Genomic DNA, 15,946 nt, shown 5'->3' on the forward strand with positions numbered 1-15,946 from the left:
CAACGTCCCAACAACCATGCTCACACACACAGAAGCTGTAAAAACAAACAAGAGCTAAAGATGTATATATTAACCACCTTAAATAAATAATAGTTATGTTGATAGTCTGGAGTTCAGCGTTCCGTTATATTCTTAATATTATATAGGAAAGTCAGGTATACATCTAATGATGTATAACCCACTTTCCTATACATTCATGGGTCAGATAGAATTTATTAAGGCAGAGTTTCTAAGGATAAATGTGCTTCTTGCTGCCAGCCTTTATGTGTTTCCATGCAAGTAGAGTAATATCTCCTCACAGCCAGACATGTTTTTGCAGAATAATGGAAATGAATGACATTCATTTACAATAATCACACAATGTCAAGACAAAGAAACACACACACACACACATTCATACACATGTATGTGTGTATACATGTGTGTGTGTGTGTATATATATATATATATATATATATATATATATATATAAGCAATGTTAATTCTCTAAACGTGGTATTAACAGTAATTGCACGATAAAGTGAAGTATATTGCCACTTAAATGTGGCTGACCCCTAGGGGTGAATGTTACTGTTGCTTTTAGCCCCAGGAGGACATCTCCTCCAGCTGGCTTATCATATATATATATATATATATATATATATATATATATGATGATATATATACCTCACGCTCAGGATGAAAGGTAGACTTATGATGCACGTGTGTGAGCTGCCATGCTACAGGGCAGTGAAACATGGGCCATGACTGCTGAGAATATGCATAGGCTTGAAAGAAATGAAACCAGTATGATCCGCTGGATGTGTAATGTCAGTGTGCATACACGACAGAGTGTAAGCACCCTGAGAAAAATGTAGGGCATAAGAAGCATCAAATATGGTATGCAAGAGACACGACTGCACCAGCATGGTCATGTGTTACATATGGATGAGGAGAGTTGTGTGAGGAAGTGCCACCCCTAACTGTGGAACAGGTACACCCAGGAAGACATAGGATGAGGTGGTGAAGCATGACCTTCAAACGTTGGGCCTCAGAGAGGCAGTGACAGGAGACTGACACGATTGGAGATATACTGTGATTGAGAAGACCCAGAAACTAAAGTGAAATCCCAGCCATGCATGTCCGGCCCCGTTAAAAGCACCCCTGATACATCGGGCGATATGATATTCTTGAGAAGACCTGTTGAGTCAAGTAAAATCAATATCATAGCAGTGGCCAGTGCCCCAAACATGGTTGATGCCAGGTCTGCCTGACTGGCTCCCATGCCGATGGTATGTAAAAAGCACCATCCAAACGTGGTTGATGCCAGTACCTCCTGACCGGCTCCTGTGCCTGTAGCATGTAAAAAGCACCATCCGAACATGATCGATGCCAGTACATGCTGACTGGCCCCTGTGCCGGTGGCATGTGAAAAGCACTATCCAAACGTGATCGATGCCAGGCCCGCCTGACTGGTTTTCATGCCAGTGGCACATAAAAAGCACCCACTACACTCTCGGAGTGGTTGGCGTTAGGAAGGGCATCCAGCTGTAGAAACTCTGCCAAATCAAAATGGAACCTGGTGCAGCCACTGGCTCTCCAGACCTCAGTCAAACCATCCAACCCATCCCAGAATGGAAAACAAACCTTAAACAATGATGATGATAATGATATACATATATATATATATATATATATATATATATATATATATATATATATATAGATAGATAGATAGATAGATAGATAGATAGATAGATAGATAGATAGATAGATAGATAGATAGATAGATAGGTAGATAGATATACATACACACACACACACACACACACACACACATATATTATTATTATTATTATTATTGCTTATAGCTTTATGCACTTAAAGATCCACAGTTCCAAAAAAGAATTATTTCACATTTCTCTTGAAAATTTAAGTTTTTATAATGGTAACAATAGACATATATATAAGAAATAAAAGAGATTAATAAGTCCAGGCAGATACCTAAAAAGTACTCAGTGTTAAGCAAACTTGGTTAACAATATCAAACAGTCAGATACCAATAAATTCAAGTAGAATTAACATCCAAGGTAATTCCTCATGTATGACAAATAGATCCAAGTATCGGTTAGAAGAATTTCAACAAGTCTAGCATTTATGGCATTATGAATAAGAATGGAGAAAATCACCGTTAAAGATGTGGTTTTCTACATTCTTCTTCATGTTATATACACACACACACACACACACACACACACACACACACGCATATATATATTGCAGTGAATAAACTGTCATCTAAATTACACAAAAATTAAAACGACACTGACATCTCATTTTAACAGATATATTTACCAAAATTACATAAAAATATCTTGAAATATTAAAGAGTAAATTTATTCAACAAAATCGCCATTTGGCTTCAACCATGACTTCCAGATGACTTTGGAATCTCCTGCAGCTCTTCTGGGCGGTCCCCTTGTTTAAATTGGTGAATGCTGCCATAATCCTTGCCTTCAGTTCATCTTTGGTGTTCCAAAGAGTTTTGTTGGTCTCTCACTCAACTGTGCCCCACACATAATAATCAAAGGGGTTGCAGTCTGGGGAGTTAGGTGGCTAGATGTTAAGGGTGATGTGGTGTGATAGCCATGACTGGATTCTCCTGCTTGTGTGGCATGGTCCAGAGTCCTGTTGCCAGCATCCACTCTCTTGACCCAGGGCAGCACTACCTCCTCCAGGCACTTGATGTAGGCCTCCGTGTTGAGTCTGAGGCTGTGTGGGAAGATGAATGGAGGCATAACATTGCCATCACTAGTAATCACTCCAAATGCCATGATGTTGACTGGATGTTTGACTTTTATCACTCTTGGTACATGTCCTCAGATTGCACTGTCCTCAGATTGCACTGTCCTCAGATTGACAGCCAAACACTCTGAAATGTTTGTCATGGAGCTCCCAGTCCGAATGCCAAGCAGTACAACATGTTGTTTCCAAATTTCTGGCAGAGTGAACTGCATCATGGTGCTGTTTTTCTCACAGATGGTGCCCAACTGACCCTACTATACTGTGTAATTGACAAAATCAAAAACAAACAATGCACATGCAAGAAGTTAAAATATAAAATGACGACAATTTACCCATCACACTCTGTGCCTATATATATATATATATATATATATATATATATATATATATATATATGAAAGAATGTTTGAAAATGCAATTTTAAAGATGTTTATTCACTTGACTGGTTTCACTTTTTAGAAAAAAGATTGTCAAAAGTAAAATGTAAAGCTTTGTATAAGCTTTGTTGTGTTAAGTACTGGTTGTCACAAAAGTATTAAAATACATATATACATTCTTTGATAATAATAAGAAAATGTTAAAAACAGTTTACAAGAAAGTATTTAAGAAAGTATTCAACAAAAAGTATTAGGAGTTCAATAAAAATCATGTTTGTTTGGTAGTATATATATACACAGAAGGAGATTGCATTTTCAAACCTTCTTTCATATATATTTCCACCCGTGCAGTATCTTACAACTTTACTTTGTTTAATATATATATATATATATATATATATATATATATATAATAATCGATGAAATTCCAAATTAATCTTATTTTCACGTTTTATTTGCAATTTTTACAATATTGAAATAAACTAATACTTTCATGCATTATGCAATCATCAGGTTTGATGAACATGGCTGTCACTACATAAACCTGATGATTGCCTAACGCATGAAAGTACTAGTTTATTTCAATATTGTATAATTGTAAAAATTGCAAATAAGAAAACATGAAAATCAGACTTAGTTAGAATTTCATTGATTAAAATATTCTTCTATACACAATCACACAAACCTGGATATATACATACATATATATATATATATGTAATGGGCTTTCAGTTTCTGTCCATCAGATCCACACACTAGGCTTTGATCAGCCTGGAGCTATTTAAGAATACATTTGCCTGGTATGCCATAAATTTGTACTAATTGCTTGGAATCAGTTTGAAAATAAAAATTAAAAAAAGTAAACCTTAAGAAAAAGACCAAACTCACTCGAGGTTTTCTCCGGTGTGATGAAGAAGCCACTTGAAGAGATGTCACAGTTAAACAATCTTCAACCTTTTTGTTATTGCCATCATCTTTATAATCTTTATTCTAAAATGTCAGAAAAGAGGGGGGAGGGATTTAAATTAAAAACAAAAATAAAGAGTAAAGAAAACAGATAAAAAACAAAGTTACATAAAAAGCATTCAGGTATGTTTATATGGGTAGTGGGAGCTTTCACACAAATTTCATTTCACTCATAAAGTATTAGTCAATGAAAAGCTACAATAGAAAACATCTGCACACCTGCTGAAGGGTCTTTGTACAAAGACGTGCTGTAAAGTTCCTGGCTTTGAGAGTATTATAAAAGGCTTGGTTGGAGGCCCAACCTTCTGAGTTCTTTTACAGGGCTTAGAAAAACTGAGCAACTGCTGCAACAAGTGTGTGAATCTGAGAGGGGAATATGTTGGATAAAATCATAATTAACTGATCCTCCTGTATTTTCTTTTATCCAAAGCCAGGAACTTTTCAGCACCCACCTCGTAGTCTATGCATATTACAAAGTGAACACATTAACCTGTTTTTGTTTGGTCAAATATTTCTCACCGTAATCATTACACAGTGTAACACAATTTTATTTTTGTCTTTGGTCAGTAAGTGTTATTTCCTATTTGCTTCTATCTAGAAACCAAAGGAAGTGACTGCTATTCCCTTCAAACTTAGCTTTTCTGACCTGGACTTCAATGTTTTGGAACTGACCTATTTACCATTACATTTTAGACAGATTCAATACTTAGTTGCTGAAGCAGAAATATAGTTATAGCAAATATTCTGCTCAATACCACAGATTTGCTTGTCAGTTGATTGACCTTAGCAGCTGACAATATGTGCATCTCTGATGATGAGCAGGAATAGCGAAGGAGCATCATAGCCATGTGTTAAGAGGGATCCTTTGGTGTTTGTTAAAGTGTAAGAAAAGCAAAGTTTGAAGGAAATATTAGCCATTTTTCTTACTTTCTAGGGGTAAGCAAATAAGAAACAACAGTTGCTACCCAAGGGCAAGAATCATGTTACACAGTGTTATTCTTATTAGTTCTGTATTTTGTCACATCCTCCTCAATGAATGTGAGATTAAGTTGTGAGATAAACTACTGATATTAAATGAGAATACAAGCTATTAACATACTGATAACTTTCACAAACACAAACAAATGTAGAAAAAAATCTGGATTTTACTCACATGATCTGGTTCTGTCTTTGGGTTACAATAGCCGTGTTCATTGCCTTTGTGCTTCTTATTGGCATAAAACTCAGGACCATGCACTGTTTTCACATGTTTCCTCAGTGAGCTGGGATCTGTGTAACGCTTTGTACAGTTGGGAGCCTTGCATACATAGGGTTTCTGTAAGAACAATCAGAGAGCCAATTACATATTAACCCTTCCTTACTCTGTTTTTCTTGGAACAAACTGCATTTGTTTTAATTAACTTTGAAAATAATGAAGAATTAAGTAAAATGACTGTTATATTAAGTTGGTGTTTAAAACATAAGTTAGCTTGAAATTTTGATGGAAGTTTTAAATCTACATCAGTTAAAGACAGGAAGTTTGTATCAGAGAACCAACTCTGTTGGGAGGAATAAAGCATATTTGGTTTTCTGAGATTTATTCAAGTTCTTATTAAATCATTCAAGCCTATTACTAACAAAGCACCGAAGCATTTTTGTTTGGGTCAAGAGAATTCTAGGGATTTGTGAATATATGACTGAGTTAGTGTGCATGTGTGGATATACTTGCACCCATGTAATGGGTGGTTGTGTTTTTATTTACAAGGTACTCTGTAGCAATCTTTTGGATTGCAAATGCAGAGCCTTTAAAGTATAATGTGTTGTAGTCGGCATGAATCCAAGAAAGGCTGCAGTTCATACTAAGATTAGTGTCATCCTCAAAGTGGCATGCTGGCAGAGAAATCATCAGTGTGCTGGGCAAAATGCTTAGCAGCATTTCATGTCTCTATGTTCTAAGTTCAAATTCTGCCGAGGTTGAATTTGTCTTTCATTCTTTCAGGGTCAATAAAATAAGTATCACATGAGCACTGGGGTCAATGTAACCAACTTAACTTCTTCCCCAAAATAGCTTGCCTTGCACTAAAATTTGAAATCAATATTAGTGTCATCCTCAAGTCTTTGGAGTACACACTCAAGCAAAATCACTTTCTAGTATGCTGAGCATTTCACATCCACTTCTTGAGATATATTAGTCCAGCCCTTTGGAGGTTGTAAGGGAAGTTGTTGGGAAGAAAGTGCTTCCTGATGAGGTCTCTGCTGATGTAGGATGTTGTTCTTTTCAGTACTAGGTTTATATATATGTGTGTGTGTGTGTATATATATTTTTTGCTACTGTTGTTTAGTAGGTGCTGTCTGAGATGTACTGTATGACATTCAAAATCTGTCTGCACTAGTCTCAAGCCTCTACTTCTTTCATCTCTTCTTAGGTACTGTTTCTGTTAAGGCGGTGAGCAGGCAGAATCTTTTGCATGCCAGGCAAAATGCTTCATGACATTTTGTCCTTCTTTACATTTCGAGTTCAAATCTGGCTGGAGTTGATTTTGCTTTTCATCCTTTTGGGGTCAATAAAATAGGTACCAGTTGAGTATTGGGGTTGATTTAATCAACTTAGCACCTTCCCCTTGAACTGTTGGCTTTGAAACCAATGTAACTGTTTCTGTGGAGTTTTCCAGTTGATGTCAAGATTTTGTGGGTTTTAATGCCTATGAAGTGGATAAAACCTACAGACCAGTCAAGTATCCCAAATGTTGGCATCAATGTTGGTATTAAGAATGTACTGTGGGATATTGTCTTGTAAGAGGAGTGTTCTAACTGCTATATTTTTCTAAGACTGGTTTAATATTCTTGAGTCAATCTATCTTTATTCAAAGCATCTTCATATGATATATTTTGATATCACATGAGTTTATCTACACATGCTTGCCTGAATGCTGGCAATAAAGGATTCACTCCATGAATAAAGTTTATATTGTATGATACTTGTAATGAAGTGCAATATTGTATGGTAACAAAACATGAATATGAAATGCAGAGATTTTGCAAAAGCTACAAAAAAATAAGGAGAACATGTGGGTGTGTAAAGATAGAATGATCAACAGGGCAGAAATTAACTCTGAGCAAAAAACTAATTTGCTAGTTTAGGAGTGGTTGCAAAAGTCATGAGCAAAGTCTCTTTGAACCCCAGCATGTACTTAACAAAAAGAAAAAAACCTTTCACATGCATGTTTCCATGTTCTTACAGAAAAACTAAGTGTATTTCGATTAGGAGGTTTTCAACAAAATCCTGGAGAAAACTAATAGAATTAATATTCAGCAAAAATTCCTAATCAGGACTTGTTGATCCTAACCAGGATTCTAACTATGACCAAAGATATTCCTGCTATGTGTCTGTCTTGCCTTAATTTATACTAAGGCAGCAAGCTGGCAAAATCATTAGCAAAATGCTGAGTGGTATTTCGTCCATCCTTATGTTCTGAGTTCAAATTCCACTGAGGTCAACTTTGCCTTTCATCCTTTCAGGTAAAATAAGTACCAGTTGAGCACTGAGGTCAATGTAATCGACTTAGCTCTCCCTTGAAATTGATGGCCTTGTGCCAGAATTTGAAACCAATATATCTAGAACTACATTAGCCAATGTAGTTCTTTTTTTGTGTGTAAGGCAGTATGCTGTGATTTCAAGGGAATTTAGTAAATATTTTTTAGCAGGTTGAGTATAGAGGCTCCCTTCTTGGTTTATGAATTAATAAGAATATGGCATGGGTAAAACTAGGGATCTAGGTTTTGGCAACATGAACGTGGTATTCATAAATCATATACGATCCAATAAAAGATGATGTTTGAAAAATACTTACTGCACTCGAATGTGTTCTGTTTTGATGTTTAGCTCTGTCTGAAGCATTACTGAAGGCTTTCGTACATCCAGGGAATTCACACATGTACGGTTTCTCTCCGGTGTGTGACCGAAGATGAGTTTTGAGATTCTCAAGCCGTGAATAAGCTTTTGAACAACCTTCAAACTGTTACAGAAAACAAATACAATAAAAATCAATAGTGGAGGCAGTACCCTCCTCCTCCAGTAATCCACTTACCCACTCTCCCAAAATTGTTGGCCTTGTGCCAAACTTTTGAAATTATTATTATAGTTATTATCATCATCAGCAGCATTATTGCTATTGGTGAGTTGGCAGAATTGTTAGCATGCTGGACGAAATGCTTAATGGTATTTCACCCGTTGCTATGTTCTGAGTTCAAATTCTGCCAGGTCAACTTTACCTTTCATTATTTCAGGGTCGATAACATAAGTGCCAGTTGAACACTGTGGTTGATGTAATTGACTCATCCTCTCCCCCAATATTCCTGCCCTTGTGGCAAAATTTGAAACCATTATTATTATTATTATTATTATTATTATTATTATTGTTATTATTATTGTTATTATATAAGGTGGTGAGCTGGCAGAATCGTTAGCATGCTGGGGGAAATGTTTAGTGACATTTCATCCATTTTCATTCATATTCTGTGTTCAAATTCCGCCAAGGTCGACTTTGCCTTTCAGCCTTTTGTGGTCAATAAAATAAATACCAGATGAGTACTGAGGTCAATATATTTGACTTGCATCCTTACTCCAAAATTGCTGGCCCTGTGCCAAAATTTGAGATCCTCCTCCTCATCGCCGCCGCCGCCACCACCACCATCACCATCACCATCACCATCACCATCATCATCATCATCATTTAGATAAATAGATAATGGTGAAGATGAAGTTAACCTGGAGGAACTCCTTACATTTCAAGCTACACTTATTGTTAAATTTTTTATTCAATGCTGAAATTTCATAAAACATGAGTCAATTATAAAATCCTTCAGATTTTTACAGAAGTGAGTTTGGGACTAAACCCTCTGAGGAATCAGTATTATTGCCACAAACACAATGTAGAATTGATGAGAAAATATAAACAATAGACCCTTTTGTCCACAGTCTGACACCATATCAGTTACAGTCAGCTACAGTTCTTGCTAATTAAATTTAGGGATAACACAAAGTACACAAAGGAAAACCCCAAACAAATACAGTGATAGATTAATGTTGTAAATAATGTGAATCAGGGAGAACTTACTGAGCATTTATGGGGTTTCTCTCCAGTATGTCGTCTCATATGGACAACCAACATGTACTGGGCTTTAAAAGGTTTCTCTTCTCGGTTACATTCCCTCCACTTGCACACAAAGGACTTCTTATTTAACTGGATGTGGTCTTGGTTAATATGCTAAAACAAAACAACATTTTATTCAGATGTTAACAAATTCAAACAGAAAGAGCAGAAAAAGAAAATAAAACAAGTGCAGAAAGAACAATGCAAAATGAAAAAAGGAGGTGGTGGTATCAAATCAGATGATTAGTTAAGTATACCAACAAAGAACTGGTAGGATCCATTTAACAGACTCTATCCAGTTTAACTCAAAATGCTTAAGTGAATCTGAGGTTATGGTAGAAGACACTTGTCCCAATGGTCCTGATAAATTTCTTTATAATTCACTTTCATAAAACCAGCGTTTAATTATGGACTGTTCTAAACAGATAGGAAATAGAAATCTCTTCTTGTTATTTTACTCCAAATTTCTCAACAAAGTTAGAGCCTGGGCAGGGCAGCAAACTCAAGGGCTACCTGGGGCTGCCCACACTCTAGTCATGCCAGTGTGCCAAGTGTCTTTATATACATTTTGCTTTACTGGTTTCAAGTCAACTTGGACAGGATTTGACCTTGGAATGCAAAGAGATTTCACAAAGTGTAGTTAATTGTCACAATAGATATAGGATGAAGGATATGAAATGCTGGTAGTTGAGTTGGGTTCTGACTGCGTATAATGAATGCACAACACTCATGAACAATTAACAGAATTTTATTTCACTGTACAAATATTTTCCATGTTGGTCATGAATTAAAAATGCAACAACAAAGTTTACACAGTGAAATGGACAATTCTGTAGCTCTTACAAATGGTTGATAAAGAAGGCTCTGAAATTATGCTACCAAAACAGGAGAAAATGTACACACTGGGTTCATGTTGGTGAACTAGAGCTGTTGTTTAAGTTGTGCAAAAGTCATGAGAAGGACTATTGAAGCAGTAAAATACGAATGTGGTTATCTCAGCTGTGGACAGTCACAAACTGAAGTTTGGCATTCAAAACATACTTATTTATAAGTTTTGTAAAGGAACATTCTAGCAGCTTCTAGAAAGATCTATAAAGTGATGTCTCAATGCTGATTAGTCAATAACTTAGCCAATCACATGTAAAAGCTGTTACTAAGCTATGATTTTAACTTGGCAATTTGTCAGTTCAGTTTTAAATCTTGCTACTAAATATGAAAAAAATCCCACTGAATATTTTATCTGTTGCACAAAAACGTTTGCGTAACTATAGACTGTGTGTATCTCACTCTTTAGAAGTGGTACACCATACCTCTGTGTATTATAAGAGGAGACTAAGAGGGTTGTTTTCCAGCAGTAAAACACTGTCTCAAAATGCTCTGTCCAAATGTTGCCGATAAAGAAGAGCAGATGTTAAAAATGATCAATATATCTATGTACAAAACCCAAGCAAATAGAAAAAACCTGAAGGCTCAATCAAGCTGTTAGAAACAGAACCAAACTCTGTATTAAATTACAGTCTACCAGCTTAAATAAAGAAAGATGCATTAGATAATGCAATTCTTGATATACAATAGGGTGCTATTGTCCCAGACAGACCTAGGGGTCAAGAGTGATAACAACAATCTATACTAAGACAAATATAGATTAGAATTGAATAGACCAATTTACATACCCGAACCAGATCTTCTTGGGTTTCAAATTCCCTTAAGCATTCATCCCAGTGACAGTTGGTCTCAATGAAGTCTGGTTCACCTTCTTGTGGAATATGATTGCTGCCTCTCTGCAAATCTTCAGCACAGGCTTTTTCTTCATCTTCTTCACCAGGGTCAGACACTGCTATTTAAAAATAAGTGTATATATATATATATATATATATATATATATATATATATATATATATATATATATATGTATGTATGTATGTATGTATGTATGTATGTATGTGTGTGTGTGTGTATGTATGTGTACATAGATGGGTAAAATAGCACAAATGGAACAAGAGTATAAGAGATGGGCAATTGGACAATGTGAGAGGTTAAAATAGGAAGACAAAAATTCAAAGAGAAGAGGACAAAATGTAAATACACACAGACTCCAAAATGATTAACATAGAAAGTTGTGCACAGTGAATTTTACACTAAAAAAAGCAAAAAGAAAAAAAGAAGTAGACGGACATTTCAGGTGAACACTTTATTAAAGTAGAGTAAAAAAAAATAAGGAAGAAAAAAAAGAAACAACACCTATTTAAAGTACGTTTGCCTTTCAAATACATGCTGTGTGTATGTGCATATGCATTCATACATATGTGTGTGTGTGCGTATATATATATATATATATATATATATATACACACACACACACACACAAAGAGAGAAGTAGTAGAGAAAGAAAGAGTAAGCTATTCCTGGCTCAATATCTATCAGTATATTTGTTATTAGTTTTCATCTTGAATTGTTGATATACAGGTATGTAAATAATTCTCAATTAACTGAATATTCTTCTCTGACAAGATCAATTTTTCCTCTAAGCATGTAAATTAATTCTTTAGAAATTAATTCTGAAGAATTGTCTCTTAATTTGTTTAGAATTATTTCTCCCTTTTCTTTGAGAAGCATTAATTGTAGATAAGTTTTTGCCTGCTTTCATTAAGAACTTAATTAATAAGGAACTTTTGTGTACATCATTCCTTAGCATCATCATCATCATTTTGCATCTGCTTTCCATGCTGGTATGGGTTAGACGGTTTGACTGGAACTGGTAAGCCAGAGAGCTGTAACCAGTTCCAGTCTGATTTGGTATGGTTTTTACAGCTGGATGCTCTTCCTAACACCAACCACTCCAAGCGTGTAATGTGTGCTTTTATGTGTCTCATCAGCTATGACTACAATTTCACATGGCTTGACAAGTCTTCTCAAGCATTGCATTTTGCCAAAAATCTTGTGCCATTGCCAACACCTGAATTATTTCCCTTAGTTCATTTATTCGTTACACACACACACACACACACACACACAATGCAACTGAACCAACAGGATGCTACTGGATACCTCATCCTAGGATACATATGCAATAGAAACAGGTGTCAGATAGAGTTTTAAAGAGAATATATTATAAATATAACTGTAATAAACAAGCTTTTGTAGATGTCCACTACTTTAATGCCTTACATATACACTCTCTATACTGTATAAAATCCAAAGAAGCAAACTCAGGATTTACCCATCGGGTGAAATACCATGTGATTGTTTACCTTACACAATTTTTTTGTTGTTCCATATCATTTGATGTGGTTAACCAGAACTGGAATTATATTAGAGAGCCTATAAGGTACTAGTCCACATTTCATATCCCTATTCAGTCATGCACTATATATTTAACTAACCTAAACACTGCTTGGTATTGATACTGCTCTAATTTTTACTAACCTGGCGTAACTCAGTTAATGTTGTTGACTGTGTTTTAGTTAATTAAGTCTGTCCAGAATTGCCTCTCTTCTTTATTTCCCATTGATAATGACTAAAGAGCTAGAAACATATCTGGGAATCCGCCAGAAGCCAGCACTGGACAAATATGGTGCTTTTACACCTTTTCACCATAAGAGAGAATTTTTTCTCCATGGCAACTGTGGTGAATTTGTCTTTAGAAGTTGAAATATGTTGGAAACATATTTTAACTAACCTAAAGTTCACTAATGCCTAAACACTTGGCACTGATACTGCTGTAATATATATATATATATAAATATATATATTAATGTTGATTTTTGTTAATTATAAATGAAGTCCAGCTTTTTAGTGAGCAAGAGCACTGTAAACTTAATGAGTGCTTCCTTGGTTTCTAGTGAGTTCAACCTCCCTTGAGAACATAACTTGGTTAGGTGTCCTGTATATTGCCAAGTGAAACCATAGCCATATATGTGGTCTCCAGCCCTCAGATTTGAACATAAAGCACATTTTTTTATGATTTGGTCTAGGGGATGGTGTTGTGCCTATTAACTTCATAGATCCCCTGAGACCAGTTGATGGCTGCAGTAAAAATATGGGGATGGAGGGAATTCTAGAAAACTCACATTTTGAGGAGAAAAGACTAAATGCAGTAGTCTAACTTATGGTTAGCCTTGAACAAGCAGGCCAATATGATCAGAGTTTCTCCATCTACAATCATTCTGTCTTTTTTATTCAGACATGTATTTAGGACTGCATTATCAAATGTATTCTCTTCTGAAGATAGTAGGATGTGATTTGAGGAAGATTTAGCTACTTTTACTAGAAGATCAGGCAGCCACACTGAGATTTCTTCATTGGTTACCTTCATTTCATTTTGTTGCTGTGTAGCTAGCTCCTGGTCAACCATCACAAAATAGACCATTGACCAACAGTGATCCAGCTATCATCATCCCATCATTTTTCTTGGTATAGTATATCTAAGACTACATTTTCTAATGTTTTCTTTCTTTTTGATGAAGGCATTGTATGAATTGAGGAAAATTTTGCTGTTATTTCTGGATAGTTTGAATGATCACATGGTTCCCTTGCCAGCTTCCTTCAATTTCTTTTATTTTGTATGATGTAGAGTATGTTAACTTACCTTGGAGGCATTCCACTTCTTTTTTAATTTTGGATCGTTTAAATATGTCTGCTGCTTGTTCCATTGTACTACTACTGACCACACTACTACCTGCATCACACTTGCTTGTGGAGGATGACATCTGGTAGAAGGAAAAATACAAAACATCAATGAAAGACAATGATAAAAGAAAAATCTCTCAAACTGCCTACAGCATGAAAAACACATAATTAAGTGAAGGCGAACATGCTTTAGTATATTGAGCAAAAAGAAGGTGGTATGCTGGCTAGTCATTACCATGCCAGGAAAAATGCTTGGCAGCATTTCTTCTGACTTTACCTTCTGAGTTCAAATTCTACCAGGCTCAACTTTGCCTTTCATCCTTTAGGAATTGATAAAATAAAGTACCAGTTAAACACTGGGATTGATGTAATCAATTTATCCCCACTCCAAACCTACTGGTCTCGAGCCAAAAATTGAAACAAGTATATACGTACAGGGATGGCTAAAAGTCATAATTTCTTATTTTTTTACTGCCCACAAGGGGCTAAACATAGAGGGGACAAACAAGGACAGACAAACGGATTAAGTCGATTATATCGACCCCAGTGTGTAACTGGTACTTATTTAATCGACCCCGAAAGGATGAAAGGCAAAGTCGACCTCGGTGGAATTTGAACTCAGAATGCAACGGCAGATGAAATACTGCAAAGCATTTTGCCCAGTGTGCTCACGACTCTGGCAGCTCACCACCTTTCTTCCAATTTCTGTTTACCAAATTCAGTCACAAAGCTTTGGTCAACCTAGAGTTATAGTAGAAGATACTTGCCCAAGGTGCCAGACAGTGGGAATGAACCTGAAATAATGTTGTTTGGAAACAAACTTCTTAACCACACAGCCACACCTGTGCATATATTTAAATAATTAAGACAGAAAAAAAGAAACAGCAAAAATAAAATAAAAATAAAACATTGTTGGTGAGGGTTAGAGGCACATGGAAGGTTTGGATTTTTACCTACCTGGGGTTCATGCTTTGGAATTGGATGAGCAATTGGTTGAGATGAAGGCGGCAAGACTTGACCAAGAGGCTGCTGTCGGGCAAACATTGGATGCATGACTGGGTAAAAAAATGGTGATGGTGCGAAAGCTGTGGCACGGAGGTAGGGTGCTGTAGGGATGTGTTGGTGTGCTGGACTTACTGCTCCGAATGAAGCTACGAAAGAAGTAATGGACAGATAGAGAGATAAAGCTCTGTGTATGTATATGTGTGTGTATACACAAATACACACACATATATATGTACATAGACAGATAGACGACTAGTATTGTTGTTGCTTAGCTCAAATTCAGCTGTGATCAAATACAGAACCTCCCTTTATATTTCCTACATAATGTAGTGAGCTCTGAAACATTAGTGGGGTCTGATTCATGATTGCACAATTTCCATTACTCTGCTAACTCTCTTGAAATAGGCATGAACGTCACAGTTAACTCCCCTTCTTTCTTCTGTTCCAAACAATCTCAATGCCTCTATGAAAAGGTCTTGAAGCATTGCCTTTCCTCTCTGACTAAGCCATATAAAGATATGATGAGCTAAGTATCAGTAACGAAAGCACAATAAGATTGGAGTTGTCTCCCATACTAGCTAGGGAAATGAAACTATTAGTATTAGTTTACTCTTTTACTTGTTTCAGTCATTTGACTGCGGCCATGCTGGAGCAAATCGACCCAGGACTTATTCTTTGTTGCCTAGTACTTATTCTATCGGTCTCTTTTGCCGAACCGCTAAGTTACGGGGACGTAAACACACCAGCATCGGTTGTCAAGCGATGTTGGGGGGACAAACACAGACACACAAACATACACACACACACACACATATATATATATATATATATATATACACACACACACACACATACATATATATATATACATACGTATATACGACGGGCTTCTTTCAGTTTCCGTCTACCAAATCCACTCACAAGGCTTTGGTCGGCCCGAGGCTATAGTAGAAGACACTTGCCCAAGGTGCCACGCAGTGGGACTGAACCCAGAACCTGCGCCTTGTTACTGACTAAGAATGTATTTTGTTTCTTATTCCTCATTAGTCTTTT

General features: G+C 36.2%; 1 protein-coding gene across 5 annotated transcripts in view; it reads right to left on the reverse strand.

The window, feature by feature from the left end:
- Positions 1–3,895: 3,895 nt before the first annotated feature.
- The window catches only part of LOC106867430 (transcription activator GLI1), a 442,162-nt gene continuing 430,111 nt past the window's right edge, over positions 3,896–15,946 (reverse strand). For 3 of the 5 annotated variants that reach the window (XM_089364167.1, XM_052973914.2, XM_052973915.2), the window contains exons 9-15: positions 14,846–15,039; positions 13,848–13,968; positions 10,933–11,096; positions 9,224–9,373; positions 7,958–8,122; positions 5,281–5,442; positions 3,896–4,151 (exon numbers count right to left, since the gene is read on the reverse strand). In XM_089364167.1, coding sequence (XP_089220293.1) covers positions 3,939–4,151; positions 5,281–5,442; positions 7,958–8,122; positions 9,224–9,373; positions 10,933–11,096; positions 13,848–13,968; positions 14,846–15,039 — 1,169 coding nt within the window. In that variant the 3' untranslated portion in view covers positions 3,896–3,938. The remainder of the gene's footprint in view (positions 4,152–5,280; positions 5,443–7,957; positions 8,123–9,223; positions 9,374–10,932; positions 11,097–13,847; positions 13,969–14,845; positions 15,040–15,946) is intronic. The other 2 variants (XM_089364168.1, XM_089364169.1) reach the window with 1 other exon arrangement.

This window comes from Octopus bimaculoides, chromosome 16 (genome assembly GCF_046866305.1).
Source record: "Octopus bimaculoides isolate indiv1 chromosome 16, ASM4686630v1, whole genome shotgun sequence".
NCBI lineage: Eukaryota > Metazoa > Mollusca > Cephalopoda > Octopoda > Octopodidae > Octopus > Octopus bimaculoides.